General features: G+C 43.8%; 1 protein-coding gene across 3 annotated transcripts in view; it reads left to right on the forward strand.

Annotated features, from left to right (window-relative positions):
- The first annotated feature begins 237 nt into the window (after positions 1-237).
- The window catches only part of LOC133377368 (cytosolic phospholipase A2 epsilon-like), a 72,746-nt gene continuing 58,970 nt past the window's right edge, over positions 238-14,013 (forward strand). The window contains exons 1-2 of one of the 3 annotated variants that reach the window (XM_061611336.1): positions 238-338; positions 1,692-1,778. In XM_061611336.1, the coding sequence (XP_061467320.1) occupies positions 312-338; positions 1,692-1,778 (114 nt within the window). In that variant the 5' untranslated portion in view covers positions 238-311. Of the gene's footprint in view, positions 339-1,691; positions 1,779-7,034; positions 7,216-7,739; positions 8,042-14,013 lie in introns of those variants that run through there. The other 2 variants (XM_061611337.1, XM_061611338.1) reach the window with 2 other exon arrangements.

A 14,013-nucleotide genomic window follows, 5' to 3' on the forward strand; every position in this document is an offset into this window, starting at 1 on the left:
ATTGTAAGAATAATTATTCATTAGCAAAGACAAAGATCTGTGGAATATGGATTCCCTTAGTTCCAGTTCTGCAGCCACCATATAGAGGGAAAAACCCTTTCTTGCAACAGAAGTATGCACAATGTAAGTTAAGTGGGTGGGGATTCTTTCTGCTTCTGAAATCCCCAAAGAGGTGGAGCTCTGACTCAGTGTTTATAACACCTGCCGAGCAGCTTTGATCACTTCAAGGTCTGTAAATATATATTCAGAGACACTACTAAATTCTAGATGTACTCTAAATAGCATGTGGCTGGAATCCAGTGGTTTCTACAATGGGATCACCTGTTACTTTCCCTCAGGTAAGCACCATAAAACTGAATGTGCTGCACTTCTTGATATGCATGTTATTTCCTTCCTCTCTTATCTATACCAAGAAGCCTGTAATCAAACTGGATTGTTGATACTGTCAACCGCATGAAGCCAGAAAATTTCACTAGATTGATGCAAGTAGGTATGGCAGAGTGTTACCTGACAAACAATATGTGCAAAGTTTTTATAAATTCCTCCTTCACTGGTATTTAATGCTATTATGTTACAATTGTATTTACAGTACAGCATGTGATCTTTCAACGTCCTCTCACTGCAAGGGGGGAGCCTTTCATGAATGGACCCAGCTCTTTTCCAAAGGCTGAGAGGGACAAAAAAGCCAGTCAGTGAAGGGGAACAAGCTTTTACAAAAGTGAAACTCAAATGTAATCTCCTTATAGACTTGAGAGATTGTCGTGAGTAAAATAAGCAGGAAACCTGCAAACTCGGGACCCAAGTATCTTAAGGACCACCTTCTCAGAGCACCATCATCATCAGAAATGAAGCATGTGGCAACAAGAGAGGGCTTTTGCATCTGTGGTGTTTGAATTATTTGATTTTCTCCCTTGCAAAGTTGATCTGGCACCTACATTATTGACTTTTAGGAAACAGGTTAAGATGGTATTTTCTCAGGCATGTTAAATAAAATGATTGTTTTTAGATGTGATAGGAAAGAGAGCTATGTTTTAAACACTGTAATTTAGAGTGCACCCGGGTTAGTGAGTAAAGGATTGCAGCCTAATTGCATTTTACTGCAATTTTTAATTTTTCCCCTGGGTCCTTCTAAAACCTTGCAATGGGCAGCTGGGTGACCCTCAGGGCCCTTTAGGCATATGCCTGACTGCTTATTTTCTAATGGAGCTAAATGTTTTTCATCTGTCAAGATTCTGACGTGCTATTGGAGGAGTCATCTGTGCTCTCCATCACAGGCACACCTGTGATCCAGTAAACATAAAGTGGCCATATGTCCTACTTTACAGAGGAGTCTTCTATTTGAAGAAGTCCATTTTAAACATAAAGCACTCTAAGGAGGGAGAGCAGGGGCTTTGAAACTGTTCGTCACCCATTAGCACCCAGTCAACAGACTGAGCAGGTCCCAGTCTTTCCCACTATGGTGAGATGTGCTGTATTTCTATTTAAATTATACTGATGATTTCTAAAATTACATCTATACCCATGGATTAAGATATACAAATGTTGTGCAAATCTGTGATCTCCTTTATGTTCTCTTTGATGATGGGTCAGTAAGCACCCTAAGTAAACTCCAAGAATGGGAATGATGAGAACTGGAGATAAACTTTACATATCTTTTTCAGTTTTGTACTTTCTCTTCTTTTTTTAAACAGATTCTAAATGGCAAAACAAAATCATTGGAAACCCTAGAAACACACTGGGTGCATCAGCATACTGTCCAGCAGGATGAGGAGCTTAAGGTACTGTGCTTGGGGAAGAACAAGGAAAAATGTGACTTAACTGAGGGATTGTTTTTCCTTTGAAGGCAAGGGTAAACATGTGTTTGAGCATATTAACTGTAAGAACTCTACATCTGGGAATAATTTCACTGGCCACATTTCCTAAGCATTTTACCACTTAAAAAAAAGAAGAAAGGGGTTTAATTTTGTTGTAATAGTTTGCTGGGTTCTCGCTCCGCAATGCATCTGTTTGGAAACAGGTTTCATTGGTTGACATGCATTTTTTTCTATATGTGCTTAGGATCACACTTTGTTCTTAATGTACACACAACAAAGGCTGCAAATTAGCAGTGTCAGCAATGTTTGTCATTCCTTGGCTCAGAATAGGAACCTCAGTGACACAGATTGCTCACCTTCAGCACAAAGATGAGTACCATGGGAGAAGAATTCCTCTGTACTTTTGTCCTTGTTTATTTGGTAACATCTGCTGTGGCAGCACCAGAGAAAGAGAGGGAGAGGTGTGTCTTTTCCTCCTCTGTTTGTCTGTGTTCTCCGGGTGCTTGGAGTGCTGCACAGTGGAGGTTGGTCTAGCAGGGCCAATGGGGCACTGCCCTACCAACCTCAGTCTGCCCACCCCACCTGCCTTCTTCCTTGCACCCAGTCCAGGGGGTGACATTGCCTTTCAGCTTCCCCTTCAGTCTCAGCATTGCCATTGTAGGACTCACCAGGGAGGAGGATGGGGATAAAACTACAACGGGTTGGCTTTGTGTATCATTGGCTCTGGCTCCGCCTGTAGATGGCTCTGGCTCCATCTGCTATCAGCTACTCTGCCTTCTGCCCTACCAGCCCCAGTGGGCACCAGCCATCCTTGGTGCTGCTACTGGACTATTCCAGGAACCAGGGTGTGGGAGTGACAGTTCTGAGCAAACTCTTGGGCAAAACAAAAACAAAACATTTTTCTGAGTGGTCTTCACTCATAATTAGAAATTTCAGTCTGAACTGAGTCTGGGAAATTCACCCATCACTACTGCAAGCCTACGCTCCAGATATCTGGGAGTAAATTCCATAAAATTCATCCAGGCTAAATGGAACACTGTAATACAGTGAAAATTATTTAAACTAAAAGCAGAGCTAGAATAGGGTTGCCAGGTCAGAAGCATCCCAAACCCTGTGATTTCAGGGGTGAGTCCTGTGATAGGGGGCAGGCCCTAGTGATGTCATTAAGCATAATACATTAAGCATCAGCTACAGTTGCTTGCAGCATATCACTCAAAAAAAAATTCTCTGATAGAAATCTTAGCTAAATGGGAGTGTTTCCAGGTCCAATGGAAGTCATGGGATTATTCCTTCTCATCTGCTTAGGGAGTGTGGTAAGTGTCGTGGAATTTACGACTGAGTTCTTTTTGAGGAGATTTAATAATGAAGCCAAAGCCTGTTTTAAGGTTGTTTATTTAGCTAAGCGCTTAGCCAGAGCAGAGTACAGGACTCAACTCTCTTCCTCAAAATGGTGGTTAGTTACAGACAGTTATATACCTTTACCTCCGTCACAATCATGGCAACAGTTACATTGCTACAATGATGTTCTGCCCCCGTTCCATCCGTCCTCCCTCCATTCCTGCAATATCAGTGTCCTTGGCACATTTTCACTACAACAGCACTATTCTCTGTTGTCTACGTGACCCCCTGTCTAGGGGAAATGACAGTCAGACTTGTTCAGTATTGATCGAAATCCACTTCACTCCCCCCTATGGGACTCCTTTCGAGTCCCATCCCAATTTGCATGATACATAACACTTTCTCTTCTTCCTCCATCCGTTGTCTATCACATTCCAAGTACATTTGTTTCACTTCAGCCGGTGTTAACATTTGGGTGGTCTTTTGCATGGTACTCTGGAGCTTTAAGATCTTTATAAGCTTCCAGGATCTTATGACTTGGGGCTACCCTTCGATAATTTCATATCAGACCCTTAGGAAAGGTGTCCACAATCCTGATTCCAGGGGCTAGAAGTCCAATATAACAAGTTCCTTTTGCGTTAATGGGTAATTTCTTCCAATCCTTATATCCACAGATCCACCAATAACTATGTGTTGTTCCCATTAAGGGAGGAAGGATGTGAGCAAATCTATCTTGTCTCACCCCTTCCTCGCCATACATAAGCATGGCTATGGTGGCTTCTTCTTGAGTACAGGTTTCATTGAAATATGAGAGCCACTGGTGCCCGAGAGCCATACACAATGGTTCCATTACCCTCCGCCTGTTCCTCATAATTGGCCCAGTGGAGTTACTGAGACTCCATTTACCTTTGGCTCGATGAAGGACCCATTCACATTGGCTGCTACCAATGAATGTTTCTCCCATGAACTTTAAACAAAGTTCACCTTTTGTCCATCCGGACAGGGCTACATACTGAGTAGTATCGAGACTTTTCAGAGACTTACCATTCATCTGAGATAAGACCAGTTGCATTCAGAGGTATTCCTACCAGTGGGATACCTTCCTTTTCGTAAGTTGGGGTATGCATACAGATCCAGCAAGTACTCTTGTTCATCCCTCTAGCGAGATCGACCATTAGCCTTAGGTATGTGTTCCTACTCCAATCAGGATGTCCTGTAAAAAGGAGGCTATACAATATTAGGAAAGCAAGCCTAACTCCCGCAGGAGCCATATTATGATTGTGATTATAAGAAATAGCAAGCAAACAGCAATGAAGCCAAACTTATCTCTAGCAATGCAAGTCACTGGCCTCCCCACCTCAGTGTGAGAAGGTCCAAAAGAGTCCAATGGGCTACGTGCTACTTCGATAAGCTCAAAGTCTATCTGGGGAGCTGATCTGATGAAGGGGTTGCACCTCATTGGCTCTAGAATGGATAGATGTTATTTGTCTTGTCTTCTCAGACACTCTTCGGTTTCGTAGTCCTAACTTCTCCCAGATAGATAAGATGTCACTCACGAAGTCTTCTGGCAGCGCGAGGGCCTCTCCTCAGATGGTAGGGATGGTGATCCTTAGGAAGGGACTCCTTTCCCTTGGTCTTTCCTCCTGGTGTTTCGTCAGGATCCAGCTGGCCTCTCTCACTCTTGCCTGGCGGCTGGGCCTTTCAACAATGGGATGCGTGTATCCAAGCTGTCCTCTCAGCGATGTGCAGTGCGGTAAATGTCAGGAGTATCTGAAAAGGACCCGATCATTGAGGCTGAAGGCAATCTTTTCTCCAAAATTCACGAACCAGGATCCAATCGCCAGGTTGGAACCGATGAGCAGGCACATCTAGCGGGACAGGAGCGGCTTCCTGGACCTGGGAGGAAAGAATTCTCAACATTTTGGGAAGATTAGTGCAGTAGACCAGAAGTTCTTTGTGACCCTCCAATAAAGACTGTAATTGGGTTGGGCTGGGTTAATGTCTAAGGCATGGCAAAGCTGTTGTACTACTTTAGCTGTAAAGTGAGTACCTTGATCAGAATCCAATTAGAGAGGTAAGTCAAATCAGGGGATGATGTGTTTAAGCAGTGCCTTGGAGACAGCTGCAGCATCTGCGTGTCGTGATGGAAATGCTTCTACCCAACCAGAAAAATGACAGATGATGACCAATACATATCTGTAGTTCTGGCATTTCGGCATTTCTGTGAAGTCCAATTGAACATGCTGAAATGGTCCACAGGCCCAAGGAGTGGTGCCAGTAAGAGGACGTTCTGGTTTGCCAGCATTGTGTTTTAAACATACTGAACAAGTGGATGCCACTTGGGCCAGAACAGGTGTAATCTTAGGAGCAAACCAGAGAGTCGAAATTTGCAATAGCATCCCCCCTTTGCTCAGGTGAGAAGAGTGATGAGTCGCCTGAGCAAGAGGGAAAAGAAGTACTTGTGGGGCTACAAAGCGGCCTGAGACATTCCTCCAAACAGAGTCAAGATGTAAGCGACAGCCAAAGCGGACCCAAAGATCTTTTTCATGCTCTGGGGCAGCTTTCTGAAGCAAAGCGAGTTCTGGTAGTTCAGGAACAGATGAGGGGGGAGGAGAATCAATTGAGAAGGAAGGTGGGGAGAAGGAGGTGCACTAAGAGCAGCAGCCTTAGCAGCAGCATCCGTCATGCGGTTGCCACCGCTAACAGGATCAGTAGCAGTGGTGTGGGCAGAGCAGTGCATGAGAGCAATAGAATTAGGAAGTTGAAGAGCAGACAGTAAAGCAGAAATAAGAGCTGAATGAGAAATTTGTGTGCCAGCTGAAGTCAAGAACCCTCTGTGTGACCAAATTTGACCCACAAAATGACAGGTTTTGAAAGCATAAAAAGAGTCTGTATAGATATTAGCAGAGCAACTGGATGCCAGAATGCAGGCTCTCTGTAGAGCCACGAGCTCTGCAGCTTGGGCAGACTGGAGAGTTGGCAGAGAAAAGGTTTCTAGGACTTCATGTGGAGAGCACACAGCATAGCGAATTCTGAGAACTCCTGTGTCATCTCTGAAGCAGGAGCCATCTGTGAAAAGGATAAGATCAGGGTTATCCAGAGGAACGTCACGAAGGTCGGGGCGAGGGGTGGAGAGATGTTCAACGACCTGCAAACAATCATGGGGAGAGATTGAATGAGGTTCTCCATCAGAAGGAAGGGGTAGAAGGGAAGCCGGGTTGAGAGGGGCACAGAGTTATTAGGTGGGGTAAGCAGAATAGTTCCATTGTCGTCATATCCTTGTAAATAAGGAAAGCTATCCACCTCCCAAGGTGAACTAGCTGAGGTAAGAAATGCTGTGAGGTATATGAACACTAACAGTTCCATAGGAAGTTTGACATTGAGAAGAAAGGAACTGAGTTTTTCTGTGCAGCAGGAGAGAATGCACAGAATGGGGAACCAACACAGTGAGGGAACGTCCTTGCACCAAGTCCTCAGACTTCTGGACAAGCAAAGCTGTAACCAAGGAGGGTATCCTTTAGCCACTAGGTCGACAGAGTACTTCTGCAGCAGAACCCTGAGACTCATGGCAAAAGAGGAAAAAAGGTTTAACATAGCAGAAGTCTGGACCACAGCCTTTCTTAAATCCACAAAGGAAGCCTCACATTCTGCCTTTCATTCAATAGGCTGCAAAGTTTGGGATCCAATGCCTAGTATTTAGCCACTCTCAAAAACCTACGAAGCGGCTTTTTCCTATTACAGGGAAGCACATTACATACAAGAATACCTTGCTGTAGCAGTGAGGCAATCAGGCTGGATGTCCTCAATTGCTTCAGCTGAGAGAGAGTATTGCTTTACTGATGGGTAAGGTTTATCAGGTGGACACCGAATCTCGATTGGTTCCACTGTTAGCAGCTTTCCCACATCATTCCAAGGGAAGGCCTCTGTAGCTTTAGAAGGAACAATCATGAGGATTAGAAAAGGGAACATCCAAATGTACCCATCAGAGCTGCAATAACAGTATTGTGCAATTTACACAGAAATTGACAGAACTGGTACCAGGGAAAGAAAGATATGGTCATAGGTGAGTGGACCAGCTGAAAAGGTTGCTAGTTGACCTCCTACTTCAAACTCAGTCACTATTTCTCCTGATGGTGGATGAGACAGGTCAGCTTGATGAACTGTGGACCTGGAAGCATAAGAGTCTATGAGAAATGCTTCGGCTGGCCAGCAACTATAAGAGGAATGGTAGCATCAGAGGTGGAGAAATTAGTTTATTGAGACAACATCAGGTTAAAAGTTGAGCATGCTTAAAAAAACTTTTCCTTTTTTGAAACTATTCCTTTGGAAACAACTGCAGGGGTGATGGAGCATAGGGAGCCCAGTTGTCTTGAAGGTCGTCCTCTTGAACACTACTGCTGCAAGAATGCGGTGGGGAGCCAAGGAAGGGTTAACAGGGAAGGGCAGAGCGATTGTACTTTCGGTTTGCAGTATTTCTCGGCTTCTAACTGTTTCTTTTATTAACTAGCTGGGTGCGGGTGTGCAAATTGGCTAAGAGCATTTTCTCAGCTTGCGTGGTATGTCTGGGATCCTCAGACTTCCATTTGGGCTATCAGGGCTGATTTTTTGTTCTGGGGACAGGAGTCCAGAGAGCAGCTGGTTCATGTCAGCCCAAGTTGGGTTGTAAACACTAATGATTGCTTCCAGCTTTTCTTTAAAGCCTCCCTGAGTTTCGAGAAGATATTGAACCAGTTCATGAGATCCGCAGTTGTCCAGGAAATATGCACAAAAATAATTTGTCCACCTGCAGTCGATGGGGGAGTGGGGGGTATTGGTGAAGCAGATACATGCCGGCTGGCTGAACTTGGGGAAAGCACCCAGGGAAGTTTTCCGGATTAAACTGGATAGAGGTAAATCCTCCATCACTGTCTTTTTTCTCCCCAACTTTATTTGGCAAATGGGGCAGGTGCGGCTGTCTATGGATGTAGCTACAATTTCAAACTTTGCTTTTAACCCTTTTTGTAACTCTTGCATCAACAAGACGGGGAAACTGCTCCTTAAATGTTAATTCCTCAGGAGACAGTGGCCATTCTTCTCTAGTAAGTTCAGGTGGGGGGGTGTTTCTTCTCTTTAGAGCGTTTGGGTATTCCAGAGCTTAAAATGGCACCTGCTCGAGCTGGGAGAAGTGGTGTCTGCTCTGACTGTAAAATAGCATTTGGCTGAGCTTAAGGCTGAGCATTCCCAGCCATTGGGGCCCAAAATATCCAAAATATCTTCTGGTACCTCGTTATAGGGCAACAAAGGGGCGGTGGCTAGCAAGCTTGGGTACAGAGGCAGCAAGGGGCGTTGGCATGCATTTTTTTTCTTGTTCCTTTTCTTTCTCGATTTTCTTTTTCTTTTCCTCCAGTTGTGCTTTTAACTTTTTGTTAGAATCTTGAAGACTTGTTACTATAGATTTCTGTTTCCTGTGTTCTGCCTCCTCTGTCCACAGGACCCAGAAATCTATATACCTAGGCTTTGTTTTCTCCAGTTTTCCCCATAAATAGGTGAGCTTGTCCATGTCAAAAGTGCCGTTTCCGGGAATTGAAGCTCAGGCCGGTTGGAGGTGCACTCACTCCACCAGTGAGTCAGCTTCACCAGCTTTTGAGCAGTTTTTTGGACCCAAACGGGTTCCATAATTTTGGCACATGTACCCCAGGGTTTTTTTTTTTTTCATCAGGACAAGATACACCTCCACCCATGTTTTGTCCGGAGCTGAAACTGATCGAGCGGTGGAGAAGGGCAGTTTAGAAAGGCCAGGCGTCCCCAGCAGACAGAGAGAAAAAGTTGGAACAGTATCAGTTCATTCACGGCTCATTAGGACGTCCTCCAAACATATCCTAACACCCAAACCAGAGACTGTGGGACTGTTTACCCTTTGTCGTGAGTGTTGGTGTAACCAGGGAAAAATCCAATCCTAACACTCAAACCAGAGACTGTGGGACTGTTGTTTACCCTTTGTCGTGAGTGTGGATGTAACCAGGGAGGGACCTTAACGCAGGGGCTTCGATAAACTATGGGAAATTCTTACCGCCTGTCCAGGAGTCCCGGGGTTGGAGGTGGGAGCTAAGCGGGAGGATTTGATCAAAACGAGGTCCTCTTACCTCTCAGAATGTGCACAAACCACCGCTCCGACCTTCCCCCTTTGGGTTGACCCAGACAGGAGATCCTCATATCCCACCTTCGTCGCCAAGATTGTCGTGGAATTTACGACTGAGTTCTTTTTGAGGAGATTTAATAATGAAGCCAAAGCCTGTTTTAAGGTTGTTTATTTAGCTAAGCGCTTAGCCAGAGTAGAGTACAGGACTCAACTCTCTTCCTCAAAATGGTGGTTAGTTACAGTTAGTTATATACCTTTACCTCCGTCACAATCATGGCAACAGTTACATTGCTACAATGATGTTCTGCCCCCGTTCCATCCGTCCTCCCTCCATTCCTGCAATATCAGTGTCCTTGGCACATTTTCACTACAACAGCACTATTCTCTGTTGTCTACGTGACCCCCTGTCTAGGGGAAATGGCAGTCAGACTTGTTCAGTATTGATCGAAATCCACTTCATAAGGAACATTTAATCTAGCCTACTTGCTTCTGGCAAGAAGGGTTTAAGTGCCCTCAGGCCAGGCCAGTCACCAGAAGGCCATTGTAGGAGTAACGAAGCCTGGTGTTGTGGAGATGTTAGATGGGAGCACTCAGGACTAAAGATAGATGCCCCTGAAGGCTGCAATTCTAAACACACTTACTAAGGGACTAAGCTGCATAGAACTCAATAGGATTTACTTCTGAGTAGATATGGTTAGGATTGTGCTGTTGATAAAGTTTGACAAGGGATCCTCTTCAACAATATCCATATCAAAGCAGGGTTTGCAACCCCCTGCCTGGAATGCTCTGCCGGGTTTTTAACGTGGCTGCTCCAAACTTCTTTACAGACTTGACCCTTTACTTCAGATAGAGGTTTGAGAAATGAGTAAGAATTAAGATTCTCTACTCTTTCCTGCCTACTCTGTGTGTGCTATAAACTCACTTTGACAGCCAACCCAATTTCAGCAAGTAATAATTGACAGAGAGAAAACACACATGGTTTGGTCTACCTTCACAGGCAGTAGATTGGGAACAGCAATTGAAGCCACACTTCCCAGTATGTGAATTCTCTTTTACCATTATTGGGCAAGGAACAAACCATCATGCAAATAATAAGGTGCATCATCAGTGGGTTTAAGGGGGTTGAGCTGACCACATGGAACCACTGTTGTTGCTTCTATGGATGTCAGGGAGTAAGCTCAGAGGTAAGTGAAATGCAAACAGAAAAAGAAAAACAAAAGACAGTGATGATTTCCTATATGCAATACCATACTAACCACAACAACATTCCTATGAGTAAGGCAGAAAACTCAGCATCCCACAACCAGTCAGGGTTCCTAACCAAAACTAAAACACTCCTGGAATCCAGTCAGCCAAGGTCACAGAAACACCCATGCAGCACAACCTGACGCGGAGGCTGCAGTTACTGTAGAATGCTGTGGCATGATTGCTGACATGAATGAGACCCTATCAGCACATATTACCTCTGCTATGAAATCTGTACTGGTTGCTGATTTGCTACCAGGCCAAGTTCAAGGTGTGCTTTCCATGTTACAGGTTCTACATAGTACTGGTTCTGCTCCTATAAGAATCGGTCCTTTAGAGTGGCAGTACCTACTGACATTAGGCAGGCACCTTCACTGTATTCATTTTGGCACCTGCTAAAAAAATATTTTGTTTAGGCAAGCCTACCCAGGCATGTAGAAGCTATTATGTTTTTTATCTCTTTTAAACTCATTGTTGGTTTTATTATTTTAAATGTTTTTCAATACCTGTCTTTAACTGTTTTTGCTACAATTGTATTGTTTTAATTCCTTCTATAAACTGCTTTGAGAGAGCCAGTGTGGTGTAGTGGTTAAGGTGTTGGACTATGACCTGGGAGACCAGGGTTCGACTCCCCACATAGCCATGAAGCTCACTGGGTGACCTTGGGCCAGTCACTGCCTCTCAGCCTCATGAAAACCCTATTCATAGGGTCGCCATAAGTCGGAATCGACTTGAAGGCAGTACATTTACATTTTACATAAACTGTTTTGAGGTTTTTTACAATAAAGTAGTATATAAATGTTGTAAATAAAATACATAAATAAATTTTGGAGTCACTGTGGCCCTTGGATCTCTGCCTTACACTGAGTCAGGCCATTTGATACCATCTAGCTCAGTACTGATGACATAGACTAGCATTGGCTGTCCAGGATTCCAGGCAATATTCTCTTCCAGAGATTGAATTTTGGACCTTTGCATGCAAAGCATGTGCCCTACGACTGAGCTATAGCCCTGCTTTAAAAATATATTTTAAAATTGTTCTTTTCAGTTCACTAATGAATGCACAGCATATCTAGGACAGATCCACACCATCCATTTAAAGCACATGCAACATACATTTGAAGCACATGAATCCCACCACAGAATCATGGGACTGTAATTTGTTAAGGGTGTTGGGAACTATAACTGTGAGGGGGAAACCAGTAAAATTATTTACTGTGTATGCCCACCAAGATCCTGCTGTGATCTTCTGTGGTAGGGCAAACCTATGCATGTTTACTCAGAAGCAAGCCCCAATCCTATACAGAGAAAGTACTCTTTATGCTGCTGAAGGCTATATATTTACTGAATTCCTGATGTGAGACAAGCAGGAAAAGGAAGCTCTGCTCAGAACTTGAAATGGGGTTTAGGTATTGACTGGGGGTCAACTAATCTTGTCAATCACAACCCTAACTTCACTTATTGGCTAAAAACCCGAAAGTGCAGGGATTAGAGCAACCGGTACTAATGGAAGTTACGGTGGGGCAACAGCTAACATTTTGGTTATTTTTTGAACCAGACCACATAGAAACTTAATTTTTTTTTGTAAAAAAAAAATGAAAGCTAAGAGTCTGGAGACCCAGAGAGAAGCCCCCAAAACTGGAGCCTCCAGGTGAAAACCAGAGATCTGGCAACCCTAAACTAGAATAATCTGATATACTGGAGAAGGGAATTTAATGAAATTTTGCCTGTTGATTTTATTATATGTTGTTTGTAGTAGTTGCACTAATTTATTGGTAATGAGACCTCTGTTTCAAAAACTTCAGTCTGATGAATACGATTCTGAAAAAATTACCTATATCTAAATCCTCCTGAAAACTGTTGATTGACTTCAGTGAGACATAAGTATATATGCTTAATTTCCATTTGATTTTTGCAATCAACAGCCATAATCCAAAGAAATGTGAATAGCAATGCCCAGTGTACAGTTCATACCGTCAGCTTTGATAGTGTTGGTCACCTGCTTAGGAAGGATTAGAATGCTGGATGTAAGCACTCCCTTCCCTGCCACCATCGGAAAAGGAAAAGAAAGGGAATCTTGATTCACTCCCTCAGTCCTCTAAAAGGGTATTGGCTCTTTCAAAGGTGATACTGTCAACAATGTGTTTGGTTCTGTGAGCATGGCTCTTGAAAAGGTCACATGGCTTTCAAGTGCTGGATACATGGACCAAAGCTGTTGCCTGCACAGTTTAGAATCCAGTAGGGCTGTGGTTCCCAAACTTTTTCCCCCACGGACCACCTGAAAATTGCTGAGAATCACTTAATCTTTCTGTCTAGTGCTAGATGCTGTGTGATTTTTAATGGTATTTTTATTGCTTCTTTGATTGACTCTATTGTATTTTATTGTTTTACAATTTGAATCCCATAGAACAGGTATTCCCAATCTGTGGTCTGTGGACCACCAGTGGTCCACCACCTTCGTTCAGGTGGTCTGTGTTATGTCTGTGGATTTGTGATAGGAGATGGGAGATTATGCATCCATTGCACTGAGTATTCAAATTGATTTTCAGTTATATTTTTCTTGCTTCTTATATTTCTTATATTGTGTTTTATTGTATTTCAATTTGAATTAAATGGAATTAGAATTGCTACAACAGGCAGAAAGATGATTACATGGTCTGCCAAGATGGTTAGCAATTTTCAAGTGGTCCATGGGGAAAAACATTTCAGAACCACTGTCATAGAATACAGTGTAAAATATAATAAAAAATAAATAATAAAATACAAGATAACAAATACAAGAAGCAATAAAAGTACAATTAGAAATCAATAGGAATAGTTAATGTGCCACGTCTGCTGTTTACAGCCACTGCTCTGTCTGTTCCTCACAGACAGACCGTGGACCACCTGAATGAAGCTTGTAGACGACTGCTGGTCCATGGGCCACAGTTTGGGAACCCCTACCATTTGTGCATTTTGACTTCACCAAAAAGGGCTAGGGTGTCAGATATTTCGTGCAACACTCAGCAATGGTAGTGGATGTACCAGCTGTTAAGAGAATTGCATTTTCAAAGTGATAAAATATTACTGTTTTAGCACTGGGCAATGAATTAATAGGTGCTGATATTTTTTAGACCTATTGTCTATATAAGCACTAGGCAGATTTCAGAACCCTCAAATCCAGGCTCAGCTCCAGCGGGAGACCAAGTTGGGCACTGGCCTGAGGGCCCAGCAGTTCACAGGGGCTGATCACCTACCAGTGCCAGGCTTGGACTCCTCCTGCTGCCTGTCTTTGTTGCTGTGGGAGCCTGCCAGCACCTCTACCACCTCCACCTCATCTGTGCTCACCCATCCCTTCAGCGGCTAGAGGCTCTGGGTGCTCCGCTGCCACCGCCACCAGAAACACATTGGGCCCCACCCCCTCAGAAGCAGCTTCCATGGTATGGGAAACTTCTCATTCTCCTGTGGTGCCTCATGCAACAGCTACTGTGTCCATGAGTCAAAGTTTCCCACATCATG

This window comes from Rhineura floridana, chromosome 2, assembly GCF_030035675.1.
Source record: "Rhineura floridana isolate rRhiFlo1 chromosome 2, rRhiFlo1.hap2, whole genome shotgun sequence".
NCBI classification, from domain to species: domain Eukaryota; kingdom Metazoa; phylum Chordata; class Lepidosauria; order Squamata; family Rhineuridae; genus Rhineura; species Rhineura floridana.